The 17,572-nt window shown below is 36.5% G+C and overlaps 1 protein-coding gene across 1 annotated transcript in view; it reads right to left on the bottom strand.

Moving 5' to 3' along the window:
- Positions 1–209: 209 nt before the first annotated feature.
- Positions 210–17,572, bottom strand: part of VPS50 (VPS50 subunit of EARP/GARPII complex) — a 79,165-nt gene continuing 61,802 nt past the window's right edge. Inside the window, exons 23-28 of the mRNA XM_053946873.1 lie at positions 9,370–9,518; positions 8,183–8,279; positions 7,877–8,035; positions 5,382–5,503; positions 2,299–2,488; positions 210–896 (exon numbers count right to left, since the gene is read on the bottom strand). Coding sequence (XP_053802848.1) covers positions 777–896; positions 2,299–2,488; positions 5,382–5,503; positions 7,877–8,035; positions 8,183–8,279; positions 9,370–9,518 — 837 coding nt within the window. The 3' untranslated portion in view covers positions 210–776. The remainder of the gene's footprint in view (positions 897–2,298; positions 2,489–5,381; positions 5,504–7,876; positions 8,036–8,182; positions 8,280–9,369; positions 9,519–17,572) is intronic.

The following is a 17,572-nucleotide window of genomic DNA, read 5'->3' as shown; positions in this document are numbered from 1 at the left end:
CTCTGACAAATTGATTTCTAGGGCACATATGCAGTCAAGCCATTTTACTTTGCTCAAGATCACTCAGGATGTCTACAGCAATGCAGGAAACAGGAATATTATCTTAGTATCAATCCAAAACTTCGGTCAAAAATCATTACTCCAATTCCCTGGCATTATTGCTGACATTTTGCACTGTTGAATTGGAAAAACAAAGTCTTACAAACAAATCATATTAGCATACAATGTTTATTATCTTCTATTAATCTGAAGTCAATCATTTTGATATGACTAAATTAATTCTGAAATAAAGAGACATTTTTAAATACATATGAAGATGATGGGCTCTAACATGACAGTACTTAGTTGATCTGCACTCTTAATCCACATGCAGGAAACATAGATCAAATTATTATACATCTCCTTTCACTTTACACTGGACTATAATACAGCACAATTTCTGGAGGTGAAAGCAGGGAGGAAAGAAATCATATTTTCAAGTAGCCCTTTTATTTAAAAAGAGCATCAATGATATATTAAGCCATTGTGTTTCTCTCTGATTTTGATTTTACTTACAGGATACACTTTTGTAAAACCTATAGCTCATCAATGATACACAGTGGCCCTGTGTAGAAAAGTCGTATTTTAGAACATTGTCACTTCAGAGTGCCTCCAATGTTGCTAAGAAAGGTCATGCACAACATTTCTAATGTTGTCATTAGTCCATGAGAGAAATGTTTGCATGCTTCACATGAACAGAAAAAGGTACAAGTCAGAAAGAAAGCAGCTTTCTCCAGTTATCTCTTAGGCCTGTCTGTGTCATCAATGGCAGCTAACAGCTTCTGTCTTGCCTTTTTGTTGATGTAGGTGCCCAGACAAATATTCACCAGATTGGTCAACTGCTTAGTGGAATATTCCTGGCAAACAAAAACAGATCATGTTAGGGCAGAATAAAACACCAGACAAAGACAGAAAATTTTAAAATATGCAGACATACTCAGAGTGGATTTCACAATTGATAGGAGCATCAGTACACAGGGGAGATTTAAAGCTGTAGTTCAGTCATGTCTGGATAGTTTTCATAGTTGAGGCAGAGGACAAAACTGTATTTTGCTACATGGTGGCTTATAATGAAAAATGCTTATGACTTTGAAAGTACTGGAAAGAATTCACATAAAGTAACTCTGTGAACATGTATATAAATCAATTTTTAATGTATTTTCCATTCTTTGGGAGGCCTGGTGGGAAAACACATGCAAATGATTAAGCTTTTAACACAAAAACTTTTTTTTCCACAAACTACGATAGATGTTGGTGATCTTTTTTATTTTGACTTCCCATTTCCAGTAAGCTTCTAAATGCTTCTGTCTGCAGAGTCTCCAAACTATTTTAATTTCAGTATATGATAAAGGAGGAAAAAATGTCAAAAAACTGAAGAAAACAATTCTTAACACCTGTGGAAACACCATATTTGCCAGTATTACCTTTATGCCTTAACACTATCCAAAACACAGCTTCCACCAATGTGTTTTAAAAAAGAGCTTTTCCCTGTAGGTCATCAAACCCCATAGCTCACGATCTCTGTTGGGGCTCCAGGCAATACAAGGAAAATTCAATCAAAGACATATTTCTTCCCTCCGTTTCTAGTGGGATTTAATCCCAAAATACAGATTTCAAGTGCTTCACTTTAAAAGACTTTTTACTTCAAAGATGGGCATCCCCAATAGCATGTGACTATTACTTATACAGATCTGTTATAATTGTTAGTTCATGCTAGAGTGAAATCATCTGAATGTTCTCAAAACAGAAATATAGACTTATCTCAGCAAGAAATGCTGATTAAGCGGTATCAAATGAAGAAAGAAAAAGCAATGACTTCTCCATTGTGCCTTACAACTTAGTTTAAGTAATCTAATCCTAAAGGCCATGATGGTGTGATCCCAAAACGTAATTCTTGATGATCAAGCTGTGAACTTTGGCATATTCTGAAGAGCTCACAAAGGTTTTCAATTTCCCTTTGCTCTAGTTTTCTACATTTTTGATACAATAGGCAGATGTAAGGCTTAGTCATCCTCCCCAGTCATCAGATGTTGAACCAGTTCAAACACATACTAAATTAATATGAAAAAAATGAACATGCACTTATATTTATACTGCTTCCTCTATAAGTTTCATTAAAATAAATGAAAATATACATATATATGCCTATATTCATTTTTAACACATAGAACTATTGATTATTTATAGTTGTTAGCATGTTTTTATCATCAGGATGAATTTTCTCAATAGAGAGGAAAAGAATGCAAATTTAACTCTTACCCTATGTTCTTTTATCCAGGATTCCATGTCATTTTCTGTCAGGTAGTATGCTTTAATGTAGGTCTCCACAAATTCTTTATCTGGAATAGGCCTAATGTCTGTTAACTTTTCTAGTTTCATCAAAAACTGTTGAAAATCCAGTTGCATCAAGGCACGTCCTTCATTGCTGCACTTCTTCACATTGGCATAACTAAAAAGAGAAACAGTGCAAAGCAGAACTTAGAAGGAACTAAAAATTAATTTTGCTTCTCAAAGTTAATTTAGTCTTTTGAACCTTGAGGAGGAGCAAAATTATGGTTTTAAGTCAAAAGCAGGCAAGAACTTCTCTTAGGAGCAGACAAGAATTTCTCTTAGGATGTCTGCTGCAAAGCTATATTTGCATTAGTACAACACATTTTAGCCCAGTCATCAAACAGAACCTCACTGTACCCAGTGACACTTAGAAAAATCACACCTCTTCCAAAAGCCACAGAAAATCCTACATTGAGCAACTTACTATAAGTAAGTTAGACGAAATTAAACCAATGTTAATTAGCACACTGGACAACAGTTTCAAGAGATCATGACCACTGCAGTCTGAAAGGTACCACAGCAGCTTTAGGCATGGTCACCAGGAGCTTGCTGAAACAAGTGGGAGCAGCAAAGACACAAAGCTACTTGTTCAAAAACAGCTACAGCAACCAGAGGATGAAGGGTGGCAGCACTGGCTCATCTCTGTGAGAAGTTGATGATTTAATGAGAACAGGTTGATAGCAACTAGTGAAAGGTTAGAGGAGACAGTAGATGACTTTAAGGGCAGAGTAATACTAGCAAGGATCACAGTGGAGTGATAGGCAACAAATGAGAAAAACGATCTTTGCAGTTCTTCAAATGGATAAGGAACTGCATTTGTCAAGATCAAAGGAAATGACACTGCAATGCCCTTAAGAATGCCAATTTCAACTGTGTACAGGGTCTGGGGCACAGTGACTTCAGAGACTTAATCCAGATCATCCACCAGTTGGTCCCACAAGTGACAACCCTGTCTCACTCTTCCCCTCTACCAAATCTAAAATAAGCTCAGTTTTTCACTGGTTCACAAAGTTGATCCTAGTTATTATACACTCCCCAAATTATTAGGTTTGATGCAAAAGAGGCAGCAGAAACATGCAGTTGAAAGATGGATACACAGAAAAGTCAGGTTAAGAATATGAAGACATTTCACACTTAAGAGTTGGTACACAGAAAGAATTTGCAGAATGCAAAAGTAAGAGACAAAAAGAGAGAGGGCCAAAGCAAAAGTCCTCTGGAGCTTCATAGAAGACTAGCAGATGATTTTCAGTAAGCTCAAGAAGCCAGCTGGGAAACAGGAGAGAAGACAGAACTAGGAGATAGGGAAGGACAAAAGTTAAAGAAAGATGTAACTGACTGCAGTGGAGGTAATTCTTCATTCAGTGAAGAGCCTGATGAAAGCAATTTCAGTTGACTGGATGAAAAACATCTCCTTCATGGCTTTCAACTCATATATTCATTGAATACAGAGCTAAAAGAAGTTACAAATTCAGAGAGTCACCTATTCAGAACACCTTCCTTCCCTTTCCACAGAACTTACAAGGTATGTAAAAATAACAAAACTGGCCAAGAATAAGAAATTACAGGCAAGTATTTGGGAGAAGATGATAAGTACTTTTTGCTTTCTCAGAAATGGTACAGGACAAATTGTATCGGGAAAGTATTCCTAGTCCAACCTGCTTAGGTAAAAGTAACGGTCAAAGTTTCATGGTAAGTCGCAAACATGAACCTGAGCTGCAGCATGGAGCAAGACATATGAGTGATGATCTTCACAGATAAGGATTGAATGGTTCATGAACACTGAAGCCACAAAAGATGAATGTGATGTAAGAAAAGGAAACAAGTAGAAAACAAACACAATGGCTGAGGTAGAGGAGGTTGATAGTGACTGACAGTGTTATCAACTTAAAGGTAAGGGGAACAGAGAGGAGAAGAGATGGGCCTTTGTTTCACTTCCTTTTATTTGAGGCATGATAAATAGAAAATAAAATTTCAAAAAGGAAAGCTAGTTGTATAGGCCATATGTTATACGAAGGAAATTGAGAAGCCAGAGACAGGTCATGGATGGTAGTAGTTACCCTGAACAAGAAACTGATCTCTCTAGAGACTGCAAAAGGATGATGGCATGAAAAAATGGGCAGGAGACAAAAAAAATGATGGCTTTATGGAAGCAGTGGAAGCTGATGATTCTCAATAGGCAGCTAACACTTGGAGAAGAAAGGTGTTTTGTTGAAGTCCTAATTTAGAGCAGACAGCAGGAGAGTGGGATGGAAAGAAGTAAAATAGGTAGTAGGGAGTGAATAGGCTAAAGATAACCAGGAAAGAAGTATGGAAAACATGTAGAAGGAGTGGAAGACAGCACACATTCTATGATGCAGAAGCTGTTCTAGTAAGAGCCCGATCATATGTAGCAGAGGGACAAAGCCATAAAAATAAATGCAGGGAATGAAAAGTCTACAATACTCAGGCTACAAAACTGAATCCAAAAAGGCCGGGATACTGATAACAAGAGCAAGAAATAAGTTAAGGTGTAGGTTCCTGACTAAGGTGCTCGAGCAAGCCATCTGAGACACCTCTCTGTTCTTGATGAATTTGGAAAACTCACCTTCCATAGGTACTTTAAGAAAACTGATAGTGCTAATAACTCCATCTTTCTTCCTGGCAAAGATAAATGGCATCACCATGGAAGTACTGACTATTATATTGTAACTTCCTTCTTTACTCTGCTGGGAAATGATAATTTTCATATAGAAGTTCCTTTGAAAGAGTACTGTATTTTCAAATGCTTCAATAGAACATTCAGTGTCATTCTTCAGCAGTATCTAGGATCAAAACCACCCTCTTTAGGCTTAATGCTGCACTAGACTGCAAAACAATTGCTATGGAGTGTGTTAAGCACTGCTAACTTTTAGGGTCCCCAAAAGCACATGAACTCACAAGGACACTATAAAATTAGGACTTTTAACTCTATAAAATAAACATTATCATTATAGAGATACTTACCCAAAAGCAAGACTTTGATAAATACTTACCCTTCCACAAGAGTTCTATTGGCCAAGCGTATGCAGTGCTCCCAAAGGATGTTGGAGACTGGCAATGGAATACGAACTCTCTTAGACACATCATTCAACCTCCTGTTAAATTCTTCAAATTCCTAATAAAACATAAAAGATGTTTACTCTTTAATGTAAAAATGGATCATACTCTATACATCCAACAACAGCAACAATTAATTAGAAATACACATGAAAGAGAATACTGAAAAGTAGGAGCAAAGAAGAGGGGCTTAATAAGCACAAACTGTAGACAACTCGATGTGTAAAGCAGAAAACATATCACTTTCTAGAACATCACTCACATTACCTCAGTGATTTTTTTTAAGGAACTGCTGCTCTGTTCCCCAGAGCTGTGGTTCTCTGTGAAACTGACACCTCTGAAAATGAACCAAGTAGCTTATCCTTCAGGTGCCATTTTCATTGCCTCACTCCCTAAACTCATATTTAACTTCTTTAAGTCAAAATACAGACACTGAAGAAAATCCAGCTATGATCTCTTCATCCCTCTCAATACCCACCCCACCGGCTTTCAAAGAGAAGCTCAGAAACATTGTAACCACTTTTCATTCTTCAACTTTTCACATTAGGTAATTCTTCAGTGCTTTAGAAGGAGCTGAGAGAATCCACCGAAAGAAACTAAATCTTAACAGTTTAGGACCACAATGCAGCACTAGGTAACAATTTCGGTTAAAGGAAGGCACCTGTTTCCAAACAAATCATCAATGGCCTGGATGGACTTCAGCTGATACCTCGAGTGAGAAACTAGTCACAACTGAATGCAATTATTGCTACAATGATTTTTGTGATGTAAAGTGAAACAGAAGCCCTTTGCCAATGATTAAAGCTTTTATCATATAAAAAGTATCAAATTACTTCAATATCAAGCAGAATGGTAATGAACTCCTCTGTATAACCAGCAAAAGTCATTTGCAGGGCAGTCTTTTAAGACCATACTTGCCCAACAGAGATTTTATTTCCAAGGCTGTTAATCTAGGTTTTTTTGGTTTTCCTTTTTTTCTTACAGACCCTCTCAAAAATTCAGTAAGTGAAGAAAGTCAGAAGAGAATTTCAGTAACCAATCGGCATTCAACACAAATTTTCTGAAAGATGAATTCGGCAACAAGATGCAGGGTACCACAACGTCATGCTTTAACTGGCATACAACTCATTCTTCTGAAGATGAAGATGCCTAACACTCCACAACCTATTTCTTCAACAATCTTCTTTCCCCACTTTATCTGCTTCCAACATACTATGACTGAATATAGAACTTTGTGTATGTGTGCACACGGCTGAAAGTAATTGATTATTACTTTAATCACTGTGTTCACATCTGATGTTCCTGGAGTCCCAGTGTACACAGAAAATCACTCATTGTTTAGCAGTTATTTAAAAGCTTTTGTAGCAACTAGTACTAGCTATAGACTAGAGAGACCAAAGCTGGTTATGAATTGTATTAGCTCTGATTGTCCTGAAGCAAATTCATCAGCAGTTGCATACTCAGAAGAAAAAAGTTTTGCCCCAGAGATCAACTATTTTAAGCACAAACTGATACCAAAAAGTCACAGCAGCATAAATAAGGATAATCACAAAGATTCCACCAAATTCACTGCAATGATATATCCTCTGTCAAATTCTTCCTTCTTTGCCTTTTTTTTTAGCAGAGAAGACCTACAAAGTATGAAGGTGTTATCCAAACTGTTATTCCACACAGATGTGTAGCTTTTTCTGTGATACACACTTGACACATCTTTAAAATAAAATTTCCAGTTTCTCTGAAAAGAATTGGTAATTAAGATAGTATCATTAATTAGCATAATTCTACCACTGCCAGAACTTCCCTCTGAAGACCTTTAGAAACACTAATCAGGCATATATAAAAGGATGAGAAAGGCATTGTCCCAAGAACTAGTCCTGTACGCCATAAGACACAGCAATTGTATAATGACATCTACTGAATGCAATTGACAAGTTTGGTGCGTAACTTCCCTTTAGCTTCCTTTTCAAACGTTAACTTCTAATATAGCAACTTCAGTTAGATACTGCATGATCATTATTGGTGCTGATTTGACCTACAGCTCCTATGATACATGTCAAAGACAATCAGCAAAATTATTCAGAATAGCAAATAGGGTGTTTGGGTTTTTTTTTTAAATGCTATCTCTGGCCACTGAACTTCCCTCAGTCTTACTCTGCTTACTACACATTTCTCTACCATTCAAGACTTCAATGTGAGACTCATTAAACTTTTTTGATCACTTTCACACACCATGTAGTCAAAAAAATCATCACTGAAAAAAAATGCTTTAGAAGCAAGAATAATGACACTTCTGGATAGATCTCATAGTAATTTCCCATTTGTCAGGATGATGTATTGTCCTAGCCATGCCACTTTAACAGTTTTAGTGAAATATTAGAGCAATTTAGTGTTTATATAAACTCTAGCACACCACTTCCCATAAACTATTCACCTTTAAAAGAGCATCTACATATATGTTGTGCTGTGACATGATTTCCTTCACATCCCATTTCACATTAGCCATGAGAAGAAGCATTTGTTCATAATCAATGGCTTTAGCAGCAACAATCCAATAAACTGGTTTACGTAGTTCACTGGCAGTTGACACTGTCTGAAATAGAAAATAAATAAAATTCACTTCAGTAAATATCTGGCCAGTAGGAGCAATATATAACTATGATGTAGAAGTATTTTCACCATAATGTACAAGTTTCAAATCTTCTGTATGGAAATCAGCTGTGAATTACACAATTCTGACCTGAGAATAGAACTGCTGAAGAAAAGGCTTCTTGGCAGCTGGCATCACTGCATCAAGATGAGGCTGAAGAAATTCAAACTGCTCAGCCAGAAATACCCTTTGAAAGAAAATTCAAAGAAAATTTACTGTGAACTAAGTGCAATGTTTGGCATGTCTCTTTACAATTTTTATTCTACAGCTGACATATCTGGCAATAACAATATGTAACCTTGGAAAATTTAGTCCCGAGAAGAACCATATCAATTGCATGCCAGCATATCAACTAGCAGTCTCAATTCTGACAATTTTAAAATGTATTTGCAAACAAGAAAATATCTGAAAAAAAGAGACCAAGGCTTGAATATCAAAAATTTGTATTTCTATTTCTATTTTACTGAGAATACACTGCAAAAGTCTGAGATGAGGTCTAGTAAAGTCATTGACCAAGAATCACACAATTTCCACTGCAGGACAGTCAACATCAGTATTAATAAATCCATCTTAGAATTTCAAAATAACATCCCCAATTAATTTTATGCTAGTGAATCTATAAAATAGAACTTGATCTCATATTCCTTCCCAGGGGTAGAATTTGTTAATAACAACATAATAAGAAAATATATTTCTAACTCAGCATAAATGAAAAAAAATACTTTAAAATTAACTCCTAATCTTCAAGTGTCATCTCATGTGAGGAAAAAAACATTCCTAGCTCTTATTATTATTCTTATCAAATAAAAATAATTTTGTTACATTTGCATTAATTTGTTATAATGTCTTCTGTGGTGTGACATAGGTACACTTCTATCCCTTGCAAAGATCAGGGTGATTCAAGCCAAACTGATATGAACTAAGCAGTTCTGAGTCAAGTATTTAATATAAGGTGAAAATGAACCATACAGATTAAATATTCCCACAAGCCTCTTTGAAATTGAACTTTTTTCCTGATGGATTTGGCCATGTATTATCAGAAATTACTGGATCATCTACAGTAAAATTTCATTTCTTGTGTTTGCGTGTCGCTAGACCAAAGAATTAGACTCCAGTACCTTCAATACAGAAATCACCTTTATCGGTCATATTTAAAATCACATGGAGAGATAGGAATTTTTGACCTGTCAAGAAGGATTTGGATTGTCACCACAATTTCTTAAACCATCAATAGCTTTCAGTGATCACAAATACAGTGTGTACAGTAAACAACCTACAAGGATTCCGTGGCCACCACTCTCTCTGCCAAACCATACAGCGAATTGCCAGATGTCAAAACTACAAGATGACTGAGATGTGGGCTTGGCACCTTCTCTTTTCTCTCTTCAGCAGCTGTGAGAGTTCCTGAAGGATCAGCAGACACCTCCTGAAACAAAGAATTAAACAAATTAAACTCCACAAAACCAGCAAGGATGGCTCCAGCTGAACAGTTTCAGATGCCAGATAAGATGAAGGAATGTTTCAAATTCTAGGGTGTAATTTAAATCAAGCCTATTTCTATTTAAACAGTATAGTGAAATGGGTGAAAAAATCAGATCATGTAAATCAGTAGCCAAGGAACAAATAAGTTAAAAGAAAAAGGCAGCGAACAATCTTCTCACTACACCTTAACACCCAAACAGGCTTCAGCCCAATTGTCTTTTGGGAGACTAACTTCTCATCCTTGGAGACTGTATATTCAATCTGACAGCAACCAAATAAAGAGACAGATCAAAGGAATGTTACTTCTGCATGGGCTTTACTGCTTATATAAGCAGTGGCTAACTTAGGTAAAAAACAACTGATGTTCTCCATCACAGAATTACTAGGTTGGAAGAGACCTTTAAGATCATTGTGTCCAACCCATGCCCTAACACCTTAACTAATCCAGTCCACAAAAACTTCTATCCTGAAGACATCTCAATGCTAGAAAGCAAGGAAATATTCATAGCAAAAGAGTAGAATCTGTAGTGAGAAACAGGTTATAACAATGCTTGTTCCAAAATTAAAGGAAAAAAATAGAGAAAAAATTCTACCCCCCAGATTTAAGGAATCTAAGTACAAGGCACGGCTAGAAGAGGAATCACAGAAAGAAGAAATTCCCAGAGCAGGTGTACAAAGGGATACCCTCTGAAGCCTGTCTATTTCCCAGTCTTCAGAGGGTTTTAGGACATGAAAACATGAAAACATAAAGATAGTTTTGGTTGGCTTGAGTTAGTTATTCATACCATGCTTATACATAGGCCACAAGAAGACGAGAAATGCTACAAAGGAAAGGCACAGCACCCAGAACAGGTAAGAAGACAGGCAGGATATGGCACTCATTTTAGTAAGAGCCCTGGGAATAGAGACCCTGGCCAGAGTCTACAGTCTATGGATGCTACAACATATCAGCCTGTAAGCATGGAATGAAAACAAATAACAGTAACAGTGACAAAGTAGTGGAAAAAATAGCTTTTACAAAAGTAAAATCAGTGGCTCAACATGGCTGCTATAAACAGCATAGGCACAACCAAACAATATGACAATAATAATACTTAAACATAACATTTATGTTTGGACTAAAAACAAATTAGTGTAATTCTGAAATTGCGGTTAAAAAAGGGAAAAAGATAAAGACAAAAACAACATAATGAAAAAAAGCAGCTTTCAAGTTTGTGAATAGTTTGTTTGTTCCAACTAGAGATAGAAATAAAAACAGAAGAAATTGCAGTGAAGCAACTATGAAAAGAGGGAGAAAAACAGACTCAAGCTAACCACAACAGTAGCCATTAATTTCTTCTGGGCTCCACAACAGAGAACAACTGTGAGAAGTGACCCAAAATAGAGTACTTGCTATTCAAACAGGTTTTGTTCAGACACTTTTGCTTAAGGAGAAGAGGAAAGCAGTGAGCACCTGAAACACTGGTGGAAATTAGTAGTGGTGTCACTCATTCTATATGTTAGGATTGAGACAAAGAGGAATATTTCATTGCAGACCTCAAAACACCAAGAGAAGTATTGCACATACAATCAGTTGAAAACTGGAAAATCAACAGGGCAGTTATTCTGATAGCAAAATATCTGACAGACCCATTGTGGTAGTACTGCAGCAATTAAAGGTAGGGCAGGTGAAAATTGATTATGTCAAAATGTGTAAGGACCTGGTGAGAATTTAAGTGATACAGGATGAGCAGAAAGATCAAAACTTTGCTGCTATAGATAAAGCAGCACCAGAATGTGTTTACTGCCTGGATGAATGCCAAACCAAAAGTGACATTAAGAATATAAGACAACTGAGAAGATAATAGCGGCCAAGCTGTTAAAAGTGGTTTGAGGTGTGGACGAACAAAAATTCACAAGTTCCACTTTAACTCTCTCAGATTTTATTTGGCAGTTTCCTCCTGTGGTGTGACAGCCCAAGGCAATAGGAGGTGGATTTGCTAAATCAGAAAGGCTCTTTCAGTTCTGCATCTCCAGAGACGTCAAACACAAACAATGGGCTACAGCAGATGGAACAATGCACAGTCTGGGAAAGCAGAGTTCTCACTAACAAGGGTGAGGAAGTACCTTCAGACTTATAAAAAAATACTGTAATAAGGTTACAGACATAAAACGCCAATAAAGCAGGGAACCTTGATGGTTCCCCACAGAAATTCTGACATTAAAACAAGGACTGCTGACTGAGAATTTCCATCAACACATCATTTGTAGCACTAAAAGATCTCACAGAAATACATCAATAAGCAGAAGATAAAGCTTCTAAAAGAAGCTTATGGCAAATGTAATCAGATACAGTTGCACTGAGCATAGGAACAATTATAAAGGCTAGCTACAATGTTATGTTATTTGAAAAATTAATTTTCTTTGCTCTGATCTGTGTTCACACTCAGCCAGATAAATCTGAAATTACACTGACTAGATGCTTCACAATACTATGAAGTTTGCATTCTGCTGAGTTTATCAGAATGGATAAGCAAGCCAAAAGGCCTGGATATTTGCTAAAGCTCATGTAACCTCTTTCAGAGAGCTCTATGGAAGTGTACTTCCTGAGCACATCCACATGTTTACTGCAGATAGGCAATGACATCTAACCAACAATCAATTATCTAAAAGCATTAACTAAGGCAAAGACAATATTGATTAATTATTACAATTCCCTCTTTATCTGCCTGCTCTTTTATATTTTTCACTTCATTCCATTCACAAAAACCCAGATTAAAAAAAAAAAACAACAAAAAACCCCAAACAACCAACAAAAAATGAAAAAAAAAACAGTTTTGAAGTGTTTACACAGGACAAAAGCAGCCAAACTCACAGCTCACCAAGCAATGCTGTACCCTTAGGAGAGACAATGAGTGACAGAGCTGGGGGAAGAGTGTCAGCAGTAAACATTTAAGAAGCTTTCTTTCTTTCAAAGACTAATTACAAATTAAGTAAAAACCAAATATTATGAAGACTTCATTTTGTATTTATCTCACTTCAAAGTTGCCTGCCACTCCAAACACATTTTAATTTTTTTTTTCTTCCTTTTTTCTTCTCATGAAGGTAACATCTTTTAAATGCCAAAAATGTGTTGCATCTGAAGAACACAAAAGGTACATGAAAACTGGCTAAGTCAAAGATAATGCTACCCTCAGCCAGGGAGTCAAACTCTGGTTCAAATATCGTGGCCAAACAGCATGAGCATTTCATTCTCCTAATTTGTTCTAAAAAGCAGGCACTGCAAAAGCATGTTGATAGCAAAAAGCAAACAGCCAGTGTGCCAATACCCCAAAGAAGCACAGGATCACTCTGAAAGGGTCTCAGTGATGCATGTGTTTTTTCCTCCTGCCTTCATTTACAGAAATGATCAAATGACTGAAAGCAGCAAATAAATGGGCAAAATACACAGGCTGGAACAGGAAAAAAGGCTACAGACTATTTAAAGAAATCTGATGTTTTTCAGTGTACTGGACTTGCTAAAGTTAACCCTTCCAGTAATGAAGAAAATATGCAAGAAAATGTCTGCTGCCAGAGATTCCCTTTGTGTACCATATAAGCAGAGTCCTGTAAAACTGCCAGCCTCAAGAGGAAGAGGAAAGGAGGGGAGTGGAAGCCAGAAAATTAAATAGAATCCAGTCGAACTTTAGTTTCAAGAAATGTCAAGTTACACTGAGAACATACTGTAGCACTCAGCATTAAACATGCAGAGAGCAATACTAAAGCAGAATAAACTTGCTTAGCTCTTCCCTGCATCAGAGTAGCAGGTCCTGCTGATCCAGCAGAACTGGGATATGTCAAAGACACATCACAGCCCACACAACATCCGTGTAAGAAAACTGCACATAATAGATTTGATAAAATCATTTCAAGATATACATGGAACTGATGCAAACTACAAGATGCTCTTCTCCTTCCTTGCCAAAAAAGAAAAATCCCAAAGTGTTAAAAAAAATTAAAAAAAAAATTAAAAGCGCCAGACTTATCTGAACAATAACCAAATGAACTGCTGTAGGCACACCAGGACAGGTTAACCAGTATTGCCTTACAGCAGGTCTTACCTATTAAATTTTCTCTAGTCTTACTTTAATTTCCTCATACTGTTACAGGAAAAGAACTGTGTGTTCTAATGCTATACATGATAGGCATACCCAACTAGCAATCATTTTTACAAGCTGCTTTGCTATAAAGACCTGAAAATATCAGGATGAAGTGTTAAAGCAGGCTTATGGCTGCTTTGCCTATTTAAGGGTTGCTAATAACAGTAGTATGAGCTACAGTGTATGCTTTGGGAAGTATCTTTGCAAGATACCTACAGTTGAATTGAAATTCATCTGGAACATGTTTTTACAACAAAAAGGTATGTATCAGCAAATACAGGTATCAGATGAATGGGAGCGTGATATTGTTGAACTGTTGGCTACTTCACTTTATCATTTAATTGTTTACACCCAAGAAGAAAATTTTTAATGAACAGGTAGAAAAATAAAATTAGTGTAAGGAACAAGCCTCTCCTTCAATCTCTTTTAAAAATGTCATCTGTAACAAGAGAATGTTTTCATTTCAAGTTTGGCTGAACCTAGTGGCAAGCCTCTGTTAAGCCTTCCATCTCAATGGGAAGAGGAGACTACAAACTAATTACCTAAATCAGAAGTATAAATTAATAAGCTAATTATCTAAGTTAAAAATTTGACATTCAATTTGCAAGATAGACATTTTTACAGGGCTGATGTCATGAGAACAGAAACACTTTTATTTCAGTCATCCAAAAGAACTTATGACTGAAGCAACTGATTATCTGCTAATGGTGAAATAGTTGACGGTTAATTACAATCATCCACCTCCACTAACTTTAAAAAAAAACCAGTAAACTCCACAACCTGTCCCCAGCACACAAAGTTCTGCAGATCACACGCATAACCAATAATCTTTTAAAACTGCTCTTCTTCTGGCCTAATAGTTTTTGCATACGATTTCAGTTTCAGAATTGTTTTGATTTAATATACATACACAATAGCAAACATTTTAGGTTTGATTTTGCAATAACTCAAAATGTTACTGAAGAAATCCCGGTCTTAAAGGAGTAAGTGGTGTTCAAAAAGCATGGACAAAACTGTACTATCCAAAAAGGTTCTGGCAGTAGAACAGCCTACAGCAGCTATGACATACCAACACTTCTGCCAAGAACTTGATGTGTGCTGATGGATGAGGAAAAGCAGACTAACCCCAAATGTTCACATAAAACAGGACAGCTCCATCATCTCTGTTTAAAAAACTGTAATTAATAGTTTCTGTAATATCATGAGCATTGATTACAAGAAAACAAACTGATCAAAGAAAGCATAACTTCTTATTGTATTCAAAAACTGACAGAAAATAGTTCAACTAACTCCAAGTAGATGCTTAATGTACAAGAATTTTTTATCACAAGAAATGTACTGAAAGCAACCAATCAGGCTTTTTTTTTTTTTTTTTTTCTCCCCTTACACATCCCTAACTGTTGAAACTGAATGCTGGAAATTATATGTAGGGCCAATTGCAAAAGCACATTGCTTTCAAGGTAAAAGTACTTCTTGAATATGTTGTAAATGTGTTAAGGTTTTAAAATGGTATTTCACAATACTCCTACTATGTTTTAAGTTGCAAAATTAGTATTTTCTTGCTGAGGGGCACAAAACTTACCAAGCAGGTAATCTTGCCTCAACTCGCAAGAAAGTAAATCAAACATAAGCAATGTGATCAACACTCTTCAGGCATTAAGAAAGCTGATCTTTAAAAACCAAACTACAAACCATCTTGAGAAACCATGCTATTAATTTTCTATTATTTACAATCCTTTTCATGCAAATGGTATCTTTATAGCATTATTGAAGAGCCATTAAAGGGATCCACAAACTTCCCAACATTTACAGTGTACACGTTACACATTGTCTTTGGGTTGAATTGATCAGCATTGCCTCACAGCACACATGAGTTTCTGGTTTCAGGAGTGGGGATCCTCCATGCTCTTTGTCACAAAACAAGCATGCCCCAAACCTCAGTTGGGTCAGTCCCACTGACTTCAGTAAAACAGTTCAATTAAGTTTGCACCGAAATTTCTGGGATCTTTCACATTGATTTTTTTTTGTTCAAAGGTAAATGGCAGACTTTTTGCATTAAAAAAATACAACAATTTGGAAGGTTTATTTACTACTGGTTGTCTCAACCAATGCAGCAATGTCTCTATGAGGAATCATTGTGTGCTGACAGATAACTGAGCAAATGAGCCATGAACTATGCCCTAAAATAATAAATGTCAAATGAGACTCCACAGAAAACTACATGCACAGGCAGCATAAGAACCTGAACCACTACCTTGCGAACAAAGCCACGTAAGCTGGTCTGGTCCTCTCATACACATTTTTACTGCACCCCTTTCTTGTTCAAAGAAATTTTCTCAGGAAGAGCTGCTGCTGGTTCCCAAGTGCTCAGCTGTACACTTGCACCCCTCAGGAAACAGCCCAGTTTTAGTGCCCAGCAAGAGTCTGAAGTGACAAAAATGTCCCAGAGAGGCCAAGCAATTGCCAAAACCCAGAAAATGTATCCAATTAAATACGCTCAAAAACTTCAGTAAATTATTCCAGTCCACTTGGTAATACAGCCAAGTAAGGAAAAAAAAAAAGCTGTATGAAGAACTCTAAATTAATAACATGAGGAAGGAAATCACCTGCTGAAGTCCTAGCATAATTTCAAAGTGCTTGTCATGTCAGAACTTTGTATACACTGAGTTCTCTTCCCTTCACAATTCATACAACACCTCAAAATTGTCATTATGTACACTTAGAAATCTCTTTTTAAGAGGGGAAAGAGAAAACCCACAAACTGGTTGTTTTTTTTTTTCCAGCTTTTTTTTTTTTTTTTCCTTTTAAGCAGCAGGAGACCAAGCATGGATTAGAAATGTTGCACAAGATATCTTCAGCCAAATAAAACCTCACCAAGAGTCACAGCTACCATTTCATGAAGGACCTTAGCTATGCCCTTTAGGAGCTGCATCCTGTGCTAGGCTCAGCCATGTCAGGTAAACAGTTCCACAGCCAAGACTCTCCAGAGTTTGCCAGTAGTATTTTGCCAAACCATATATAACAGGACACCCATCTACACTACGTAATGTAGACCTGTGATGTGACATTTTAAGTAAAACCAAACTATTTGTTTCCAGCACTGGGACTAATGTAACTGAATTGCACCATTCCACAGGATAAAAGAGTCAAAGCCAAAAAGAGATGGAAAGTCAGATATGAAGAAAAAAAAATATTCCTACCAATCTTATTTGTACATCTAAAGAATCTACATTTTCCATCTCTGCACCATCAATCTCTAACCTGACTCTGCCAAAAGACATATACTTTCTGGGAAAGGAGTCCAAAAGCCAAAGTAAAGACAGATTCTTAAATACATTGACTCATACTCATTTATATCAGTAATTCCTCCCATCTACTCTACTATACATTGCATTGCAATGCTTAGATACTTTACTGCAGTGATTTTCTACTGATGTAAAACACAGTAACTTTAAAAAACTTCATTCTAAATTTCAGTTTTGCTTGAGCAAACCTGTTTGCAATGAATTATTTATGAGTATTCCACGGTTATTTGGTCTCCAAATCTCTTTTTGCAGCAATATCACTCAAAGCAGCTATTTACATACACAGCATATTCACAAACAAGATCTAGGCAATGGCAGTATCACAATTACATTTCATTTTTTTGAAGATAAAGAAGCTGCTTAAAAACAGAAAGAGCAAGGAAACTGAAGTTTTTTCCTTCCAAAGCACTGATTATTCCCACCAAAGCACACAAGAAACTGATTGATGCCTTGTACTTCGGGCCTTAAAGCTCTCAGTGAACTAATATGGACATCATTATTGTGTAAAAACACATTTCTGTTAGAAATTACAAACACAAGCACATAATGTGTGTAGGTTTGTCTACATACTGACT

This window comes from Vidua chalybeata, chromosome 1 (assembly GCF_026979565.1).
Source record: "Vidua chalybeata isolate OUT-0048 chromosome 1, bVidCha1 merged haplotype, whole genome shotgun sequence".
Taxonomy (NCBI): Eukaryota; Metazoa; Chordata; class Aves; order Passeriformes; family Viduidae; genus Vidua; species Vidua chalybeata.
Note: the sequence above shows the minus strand (reverse complement) of the source record. Positions and strands in the feature narration are given on the sequence as shown.